Below are 11214 nucleotides of genomic sequence, written 5' to 3'. Positions count from 1 at the left end.
AGATGATATAACTAAATAACATAAAAATAATGAATTAAATAACATTATTCTATTCATTTATGCGCAATTCATTAACTTCATTCTAACTGAGAAATTTGTTGATACAGTATTTAAATTTCAAATCCGATCTCATTCCAATCCTACCAATTTTTTTTCTTCAAGATTTAATGAACAATGGAAAAATTAAAAATTAACAAGAATTGTGCAATTATATTAACAAAACTTGAACACCTCTAATTAACCTTAATTAAAGGCATTTTATTCCATTGTATTAAATGTTCAACATAAGAAACATTTAAACGAGAGAAGAAGAGAACAAATTAAACTCATAAAATAAAATTCTATCGTTCCTTTTTCTTTTTTTCTCTCCCTCCCTTTACATTTTTCATTTTTTTTTATTTATTGAAGGTAGAGGGCAATGAATGATGCAAGAGAAGCACCAACCAAAGATCCAACAATAGGCAAGCCAGCTGAGGCAGCATTTGCTGGAGATGGGGCAGGAGCCTCCTGGGCCATCACGGCGCTCACTGAGGCGGCAGCGAAGATAATAGCACAAGCGATCTTCTTCATTTCCATTTCGGAATTGCGGGGCAAAAACAGCGAAAATTAGCTCGAAATTATTTATCGATAATCTTCGCTGAATTTGCCTTTGATTATTGATTTTATTTGCAGCCTGAGAAGTATTGGGTGCATAGTAGGGTTTATATAGGGAGTTTGTAGTTTCTGTTGTGCTATTTTTAGGCAATAATTGAAGGTTTAATTTTAGTTGTGGTGAATGAATGTTTTGCATGTTTAAAAATAGATGGTTGGTTTGTTAAGTGTAGTTGCTTATTGTTATTTGAGCGAGTCTTGTGGTGGAGAGAATCAAGAGAAAAATATACCATCAAATAATATACCATCAAATAAATAAAAGCCACAAAAAAAAAAAATTAATTAGAAGACCCCTTTGATTAGAACTAACGTTTTTATAATAATAAAAAATCTTTCTTTATTATATAGCATCTAATTGAAGTTAAATATGTTTGTTTTTTAATTATGTAAATTATGATTACACAGGTTTCTTATGCGAGCTCAAAGAATTTAGCCAGGCATATGAATTTGATATTAGATTTTATTATAGTAGTTAGTAATTTTTTTTCCAGAAACGTATGTATTTTTTTTTTCAAACAATTAAATTAAAATAAAAAGGAAAAATTGATTAATTATTAAAATCTTTCATATTCATCAACACAAAATAATAATATGAATAATAAATAAAATAACTTTTTAATACAGTTAACTTATACAAAAAAATCACGACTTCTGATTTGAAGATCTTTTAAAAGATATTGCTATATTCTTTTTTGTTTATATATATAATTGGAGAAGGAAATCGCTTGTAAACGGAATTGTCAAAAACCTGCTTAATGCTTATACTATTTGAATTATAACTCATTGTTGCTATTGTTCTATTCTTAATCAATGGTAAATATATAAAACAATATATTCAAGGGTTAATTTCAAATAAAATACCAAACATTTGCGGGTTTTATTAGTTATAACCAAATCTTTTAAAATTGTCTAGTTTAGCCCATTTTGAAATATTTAAAACCTTTTCTAGCCATTTGCGAAAAAAATCGAAAAATTTGTCATTCGTGAATGGGCTTAAACTAGCCGATTTTGATTGACATGAGATATTTGAAACATTTTCTAGCGAAATCAAAATCCACTAGTTTAGCCTGCACAAATGACAATTTTTTTGATTTTTTTCGCGAATGGCTAGAAAAGGTTCTAAATATCTTAAAATAGGCTAAACTAGACAATTTTAAAAAGTTTGGTCATAACTGACAAAACTCGCAAACATTTGATATTTTATTGGGATTATATATTCAATGTACTCACATATTTATATTGAAAAATATAATTTAACCCATCTTATTGTAACACTTGAACGTGGCAATTTTTTATTTAAACAATTTTTCTTCAAAAGTGTGTGTTTCAATTTTCCTGTTAAATCTATCTACTTATTTGTTACCACGTTAGGTAGTACAATAAGATGAGTTAAAATAGGAGGATTTTTTCTCAATTCAAATTAATGGTTAGATTCAAGGCTTTTTTCATTGAACGAGGTTTATCTTATATGATTTGAGCAAACTGTTCTTTCTCAATAAATTTCTGGTATAAAGCTTAATAGATAAGGACCATTAATTTCACACTTACTATCAGCTATTGATTCAATTATATTTTCCAAAGTTAATATTCAATCTGTTATATGGATTCATAATCTCCTGTAAAGATATGCTCTGCCAAAGGGTCAGATACTTAATTTTGATAAATAAGGACTTTTCTTTAGTGCCAATATTCCAACACTTGTGAGAATTCATATAGCTAATTTGTTACACATTCATCATCAGAATTTTACACGAAAATACTTAGTTTATTTATTGGAGCAATTAAAACACTTACTTTCAGTCAAATAATTATGAGCAGAGTAGGTTTTGGAATCGCTCGCTCATGTTTATGGCTGACTTCGGATCTGATGGGTTTTGAAAATAATATAATCGCCACCCAAATCAGCTAAGAAATGCTTTTTATACCGACTAGCCAATCTCACATGATTATGGTAAGATCATTGCAGATCGGACCAAAAGATCTGGTTTGAGGACACCACCAAAACTCTTATACTTGACTTATTGATCACAACCGATTTGCAGGACATATCCGGGATAAAGTGCTGGAAAGTAAAACAAATCTGGAAAACTTGAAATGGGAAAGCTGGAAAGCATGCATGACACGAAGATGACTCGATATGGACTGACATGTGAGCACGTAGCAATTATTTTTAAACAAGCATCCAATCATAGGATTTCTATCATATAGCAGACAGAGGTGGATTTATTCATTTTGCAAGCACAGAATCTAAACCGGATATTTAGGTGAGATTGATTTTAATTTAGTCATCTTGAATGCATATACAACCTCCAATTACAATATCATGGAAATCCTGAGATTTTTAAGTGATTTGCTGGATTTAGAGCTAATTAACATGATTATTTTATTTAAACTGATAAATGATGAATCTGGACATCAGAAAGTAATAAACATTGAAAACATACACATTTATAGTTGATATACATGAAATGTTACAAATACTTTTAAACCTTTATGATTTTAGATGTCTCGCAGTGGTCTGTCGTTTGTTTGTCTGTGCGGTCAGATTCTGAATTGGGGCAGAACATGGATGTTCTTTCGCTGGTCAACATGAGACTTCTGGTCTAAACCGGGGTTGATCCCGATTTCAAACGTACCCAAAATCTAGTCTTAAAGTTGTTGGTCCGGCGGGATCTAGGCTTCAAAACCCACGATGACGAGGCAGTCCACTAGAATGATGTGGCAGTATAATGCTGACTAGGATAGGTGCGAGAAATTACAGTAACAAAATCCTACAACTATTACAAGTCCATGGGCTAAAACGGGGTTCAAGTCCGAGCTCAAACGAGCCCAAAAAGACAAAATTAAACTACAACTACGAAATAAAAATATGGAGGGCTTCTGAAACAAAGAATGTCGGCGCCAAATGATTGGCGCCGACGCTAGAAGGAGTGGCGGCAGGGCCACCAAATCTTTGTATGGGAAAGCTTTGGGAAAGGTACGGGATTCATGCAAAAATAGTGCAAAAATGAGCAAAACACACAATTAAGATTCTGGAATCATATACATTCAAAATATACGAATAAAGACAGTAAAGAAGCCCAAAAACATGTTTCTAGTATCAAATCATGGCATTCATGGAAAATACACTAGTTATTGCAATTTGTGGTAGTTTATGGAAGCTATAACAAAAATAAGTAAGCATGCATCCTAATTGGCAGAATTGAAAACAAGATATGTACATGAAAATTAAAAGTGATAAAGATTAGACTGGATCCTCATAAGTACAGTTCTGAGTCCTTGGTTCGTTTTTTGGTGATCCGGATGTAGAATCCCACTCTGGATTAATAGGTAGCATCGTGTTCTTAACTGATATAAGCGTAGTTAGCTTTATTTTAGACTGGAATCGACTAGAGTTTGAGTGATTTTGGTGGAGGTGGTTTGGCCAAAGCTTGAGTTATTTAGGGTTTTTTTTATTGTCATGTGTCTAATTGTGTGCCACCAGTTCCCCCTCAATTGTGAGTTAAGGTTAGTTTATATAGTAATTAGGGTTTATGGTTAGGTTTCCAAGAGTCTAAGTTCGATTAGGAGTGTAGCTCAAGCCCGCTAGAGACCAAAAACTTCTAAACGTGATTCCGGGTTCGATTGAACTTGGAATCAATCCCGATTTAAACCATCAGTCTCATATCAAAAAGATGAAGAACTTTCATGTTTTGATCAAATCTAAATTGCAACTACACAGACAACCAGACTACAGACGAGTACCAAATACACAGGTTCTTCAAGGTTAAAAGAATGTCTAACCTTACATGTATATAAATTGTAAATTGTTATGTTTAAATTGTTTATAGCTTACCAAAAGAATGTCGAGATCCAGCATTAACATGCTTAATAGCTTAATCACATTAATTAGCTCTAAATCCAGCAAATCACGTAGAAATCTTATGACTTTCATGAAAATATAAATAGTCGTTGTATAGGCATTCAAGATGACTAATTAACATCACTCTCACTTAGACATTCAGTTTAGGCTTTATGCATGCAATGAATAAAATCCACCTTTGTCTACTACATGATAGAAACCATAGAATTAGATGCTTATTCATAAGTATTTACTACATGCTCATAATTTACTACATGCTCATATGCTAGTTCAGATTGAATTACATGCGCGTCTCACATGATTTCCAGCTTTCTATTTACCAGCTCTCCAAATTTGTTTACTTTATAGCACATTATCTTGTGGACTGCATGTAAGATTAAGATGAGATATATCGGATAATGCCCAGTAAATGAATGTAATCAATAAGTCAAATACAAGAGCTTTGTTAGAGTCCATCAAACTCGGTCTTTTGATCCGATGCACGATGATCTCACCATAAGCATGTGAGGTTTTCTAGTCGGTATAAAAGACATTTCTTAGGGTAGCTATGTGGCGACTCCATTTTTCAAAACTTAATCAGATATGAAGTCAGCCATAAGTATGGGCGAGCGATTTCCGAACCCTGCTCCGCTCACACGCATGCGTTTAAAAAAAACTTAAAATTCAAAATAATTTTATGATTTCCCCTGCAATATTATATCAATGTTGGATTTTTTTTCTTTTCTTCCTTTTTTTTGTGAATCTTTTTTATCACTTAATATTTTTCTATATCTTATTTTTTTTATTCTTGATATGTATTTCTAATACTATTTTTTCTGTAATATTAGGAACATGGTTAAAGGCACAAAAGAACTTTTAAATTATGCATAAAGAATATATAAGCTCTTTATATTTTACTTTTTTTTTCCAAACGATAGAAATTCATTAAGAAGATTCAAGTACAAAATATGAAAGTCATATCACAACCCACATTATGATTCAAAATTGAACAATTAGAAACTAAGTAACAATTCCGGATAAGCAATAAATAATCAAAAGTGAGAAAAAATCCGTGACTATGTTCCCGCATAAACTTAACAACGATGAAACTATGTTTCTCGTAGACGGAGTACTTGGATAGTTCTTCTTCCGATTTACTTTTGAAACCGCTCTATCCGGTTGAGCTTAGCATTCCGATCTTCATCTTCAATGAACTCTTATCAAAGATAACCCGACAAACCTCCCTAATTTTAGATCTACAATAGTTTAAATGGGTTTTCAAACTCTCCAAATATAGATTTACAAGAACTTTGAAAGATCTAAAAACCCCCCATTTTTTAAGATCTTCAAAAACTTGCATAGATCTAAAAGACACCCCACATGTATTTTAGATCTTAAAGAATCAGATCTCAAATTCGAAAACCCATCAAAAACCTTGATATATCTAGCATCTACAAACACCAAAATCCTTTAAACTTATTCAAATATGAAAAATACAAATCAAGACTCAAAAAACTTCATAACCAAAGACTTTATTCAATTAAAGAAGGACATAGTAGATCTATAGTAAATAGTATTATGGGCGGAAAGAAAATGATTTTCCGGCTAATGCCGGAGAAATCATCTTCTTCCACCCTTAAAAGGATGAACAAATGAAAAACTTTTCTTTTAGAGAGAAGGGAGAGCAAACATTTTAGAGAGAGAGTGAAAAATGATATCATAGTTCCTCTTTATATTTTACTTGACCACTTAATCCCTTAATGTTTTTAAATGATGCAAAACAAAACCTTTTAATTTTTTTGAAAAGAGCACTTGATCGTTTTTAGTTTATTTTGGGACATATTGCCCCACACATTTTAGGTTATTTCAAGGGAAATTTATTTAAACCATTTAAAAATATTGAGGACTTAAATGACAAAAACAATTAAAAAGGCTTATGTTCTCTTTTTTAAAATAATTTGAAGGTTTTTTTTTATATCTACTACCTGAAGATAATTTGTAACCGTTCTTGATATGTTTTTCTTGCATTTTTTTTATTTTATCATAAGATTATAACTTTATATTTTTCATTTATATATAACTTAATCAGGGTTAATTACATAAAAAATCACGACCTTTACATGTAGTTTCATTTTAATCACAATTTTTAAAAATTGGCATTTATATACACGACCTTTCAATTTGTATTAAATCTATCACTAAGGTAAAATTTGGTGTATTGTTTATGACTAAAATTCATAATCCTACATACTCTAACCGAAAGATTATAAGATTTGGTGTCGATTTATATTAGGTCTTTACTTAATGGTTTAGTGAAGAATTTAGTCAACAAAAATACATTAAAATGATGAATTTTTAAAAAAAATTGAAAGGTCGCGCCTTTAAATGCCACCTTTCAAAAGTCATGATTAAAATGAAACTACATGCAAAAGTCGCAATTTTTTATGTAATTAACCCTAAAATTTATAAAGTGTTTAAACTCATAGTAAACTTACGTTAAACTAAATTGAAAGATTAAAAACTTATAAAGTGAAACTTAATTTAAAAAATATATATAATATAAATACTAATATGAAAGTAAATGATGGAAACCGAATTTCAGAAATAAATGCTATAAACCGAGTAGTATAGGATTCACTCGTCCGAGTGAATCCAAGGACTTTCCCAAGGCGAAAGCCCAAAGATAACAGCACCTGCGTTTTAGGGACTTCGTCGTGACTTGTCATGACCCAAAATCATAGATCGTGACCGGCGGTAGGGTATGGGGGTGGTAGCTCTGATACCCGTAGCTAGGCTTGCGGATAAACATACTGTCACGATCCAAGTTATTGAGCCGAGACCGGCGCTAGGGAATGGGAGTGGTAGCTCCGAAACCCGTAGCAAGCCTAAAATAACTATAAATTTTCGCAAATAAAATATATTATTATGCATAAAACAATTTTCAGAAAACTTCTTTAAATAATGCAGTTATAGCTATTAAAATATCATATCAGAGTTTACATTCAAAATAACTATTTGAAATCAAAACTCTTTTCATATACTGACACCTATGGACTACTGCAGCTCTGTATGAATTCGTACTTTGTACAAGCCAATCGACTTCTGGCACAAAGAGAATAGTTTGTCTGATCCGACTCCAGTCACCTGAAAGACATCAAAAGTGAGGAATCAGTATTTGGGAAAATATTGAGTGAGTATGCGAATTACTAATGGTATTATAAAAATATAACATCGCATACTCAAACATATACAATTCAATACATAACATAAGGAAACAACACAATATCCTTAAGTAATAGATCCGATCGAAACCCTAACTTTCAACATGCCAAACATATATAATCAAATCATACTGATCCAAATGGCCCGGCCCCGGGATAACTCAACCGCGTCAGCCGCGACCAACCTCTTAATCCCAAGTTGTGGGTGTTGGCAAATAATCGCAAGTGTACGATATCGCTCAAGTAATATAACTTGGAAGACCAAGTATCGATCCCACAGAGACAATGGACTTAATCACTAATTTCAAAATATTCTTTAATCGGCTAGCTAGAAAAATCAATAGGGTTTTGTAATTTAATTAAACTAATATAAACTGAAAACAAATAATAAAATAGGGTTTAAAACAATAAGATTAAAAAGCTCAAGGATTGATAATCCCAAATAAATAAGTAAAATTATGGAATAGGATTTCTTAGTGATTTTATCGTGAATCGAGCTATTCTAAAGCACCGAATCCCGCCCTCTCAAGCCTCAAAGATCCGAATAAAATTACAACCTAATTAACTAACCAATTATTAACTCGCTCTCACGATATTAAAACTGAATTAAATAATCAAATTATAATTATGAAGCAAACTCAATGACTACCTAAATTCCAACCCGCTCTCACGGCGTTTTCCTCTAAGTTCTTAATTATCTATGTCTATTTAATTAACAATCTCTCAATTAGTTAATTAAACACAAAATCATGAACTAAGTAGCTAATTTAATCCAAGCAATAAGATTAATAATTAAGACACGAATTAATACTAATCCATCCAATCCAAGTAATTACCAATTTATAAGTTCATATCAACCCTCGAACAAGGGTTTTAGTTACTCATAATAAAACTGAAACAAAACAAGAAGGATGATGAAGAAGAAAGCATAATTAAACAATAAATACCGGAGTTGTCAATTTCGGAAAGAATCGTCATGATTAAGCTTGAAATCTTCAACAATCGTCTTGCAGAAACTAATTATAAACTACTTATAAACTGCTGAGAAACAGAAAACTAAAACGCTAATCTAATGAAAACTAAATTATAACTACTCTAATCTAATGTCTAATCTATTCTACACTATTCTACATACTAAATTGAGTCTAATACAAGGTCTTTATATAGTAGGAGAAGTTCCGGAGTCTTCTAATTCGTATTACAAATCAATTTGTAATAGGAATTGTAATTGTAATTGGAGGAGGAATTTCAGTCCAATTCAAAGTCTGCTGCACGCGTAATTTTCTTCTTTCCCGTTCGGGAAACCATAGTCCCGTTCGTGACATGCCCAATTTGAACATGGTTCCCGAACGGGAGCCTTATTCACGTTCGAAAAAACTTGAACCGAAAGCTTTGAGATGTTGATTGCTTCTTGAGTCCCGAACGAGACAAGGCCTTCTCGTTCGAGACTCATGCTCATTCTGCATGGTTCCCGTTCGAGAAACCTTTGTTTCGAACGGGAACAACCCATTTTTGCTCAATCTCGTTCGTGAATCATCAATTTCTTCGTCCGCAAGCTACGCTTTTACTCGTACACGCAATCCACCATAAATTTGCCCCAAATAGTCGTTTTTCACCTAATTTCCACTGAAACACTAACAAACACTATTTAACGTAAAAACGCCAAATAATGTATAAAAACAATACTACACATGATGAAAACCGAGTAAAATCGACCCTAATTATAGGAGTAAAATACTCCTATCAAACCTCCTCACACTTAACCTTTGCTTGTCCTCAAGCAAGAAATAAATCTTACTCTACAAAATATGTTAGAAATCCTTAGCATATAACTTAACAATAAATCAATCAAAAAAATCCCCGACCCTATGAATAATATGAAAAACAACCTTCTAAAACCGACAACTAAATAATGATGCAATCAAATAACAATAATAATTTTATGACATAATTCAATATAACAACGGTTACTAACTCATTAGTACAAGGTCAAATTGAATCACACTTCAAGCTTCACTATCACTTGCGGGACATGGAAAATAATCAATTTCTCACTTAGGCAAATCATAGCACAATTTAGTAAAAACTAAGCTAATGGCATCAATATTTCAACAAGTAGGGTATATAACAAAGAAAGCTCACAATTGAAAACATGAATACTCACCATAAGCTTGCTCATAGTCCCGGACTCCGCTACTTGATTCGGTAATCAACAAAAATCATATGGTCTTTTATTAGGTTGTAATATGGCTAAGGTAAAGGGTAGGTAAAAAGGTTAAACAAAGGATAATTATCAACTTAATAAACCATTTATTATTAATATTAACTTCTAGGTTGATTTAACTCCGGTTTTGCGTTTATGTGAACTTTTAACTTTCTTTTCTTTTTGAATTACGCTCTACTCATTGCTTTTTGCAATCTCAGAATTTTTTTCTTTCTTTTGAGCTATTACTTGCAAATTTCTATCTCTTTTTTTTTTCTTTTCTTTCAATCTTTTTCAAGGCGCAAACTTAATCTTTTAAGCACAATGTAGTTCACTTTCTCTTTTCACTAATCTTTAGTTATTAATCACCTATATTCATCATAGTCATAACAAATAATATATCAAGTCGATAAGGTAAACAAAAGAGGTAAAACATAAAACGGTAAATGGTAAAATATGGTAAAAACAATAAAAAGGCTTAAGGCTCAAATTGGTGTAATCTAGGGAATAAAGGGTAGTCTATTTAAGTGGTCTAAAAGAAAGGTTATACCTAATTGCCATAATCATCTAATTGTTGAAAACTCAACCGTGTAACTTTAACCGGACACCGAGCAAGTTCTAGGAATAAAACATGAAATCAACACTCACAACAAGGAAATTAAGCTCAAAACTCTCAAAAGTGTGTAGTGTTATGCCATAAACTCAATTCCTACAAAAATTATGCTACTTATGCCAAAAGTTTAAAAACGACTATAAAAATAAATAATCGACATGTCGTGAATCCGCATCAAGTTATTCAATTATATTTCAACGATTTGAACATGTCTAAATTTTGAATTCACCCTCGTTTCATCGGATTATGTCAACGAATTATTAAGTCATTAAGCAAGCATCACTTATCAATTGTCGAATTAAGAAGTCGCGTTCATACATTCATCGATTCGGGAAAATCTAAAATTGACAAATTTTAATGATAACACCAAATCAACTAACACTTTTTTCATAATTGAAAGACAAAGATTTAAAGCGATACAAGGCATTGAAATAAACTACAAATATCCTAAAACACCCTAATACTATCTACTAAAACACAAAAACACAAGAAAAACAACAATAATAAAAAAAAACACAAACTAAACCTAAGAAAACATAAATAAACAAACAATAATAAATAAATAAAAATCCTAACTAAACGATATGTTTTTCCTCCATCCTCACACTATTTCATGCAATGTCCTCAGTGTAATGAAATAAAAAAATTGAAAAACATGAGTGTAAGATGAAAGAAAAATAATACC

General features: G+C 31.6%; 1 protein-coding gene across 1 annotated transcript; it reads right to left on the bottom strand.

Annotated features, from left to right (window-relative positions):
- Positions 1–237: 237 nt before the first annotated feature.
- On the bottom strand, positions 238–688 carry LOC126660885 (arabinogalactan protein 23-like). The gene has a single exon (XM_050354588.2). The coding sequence runs from the start codon at positions 574–576 to the stop codon at positions 400–402; it is 177 nt and encodes a 58-aa protein (XP_050210545.1). The 5' UTR covers positions 577–688; the 3' UTR covers positions 238–399.
- Positions 689–11214: the final 10526 nt, after the last annotated feature.

The sequence above is a fragment of the Mercurialis annua genome, linkage group LG8, assembly GCF_937616625.2.
Source record: "Mercurialis annua linkage group LG8, ddMerAnnu1.2, whole genome shotgun sequence".
Classification (NCBI taxonomy): Eukaryota; Viridiplantae; Streptophyta; class Magnoliopsida; order Malpighiales; family Euphorbiaceae; genus Mercurialis; species Mercurialis annua.
The sequence above is the reverse complement of the archived record's forward strand: the minus strand, read 5'-3'. Positions and strand labels throughout refer to the sequence as shown.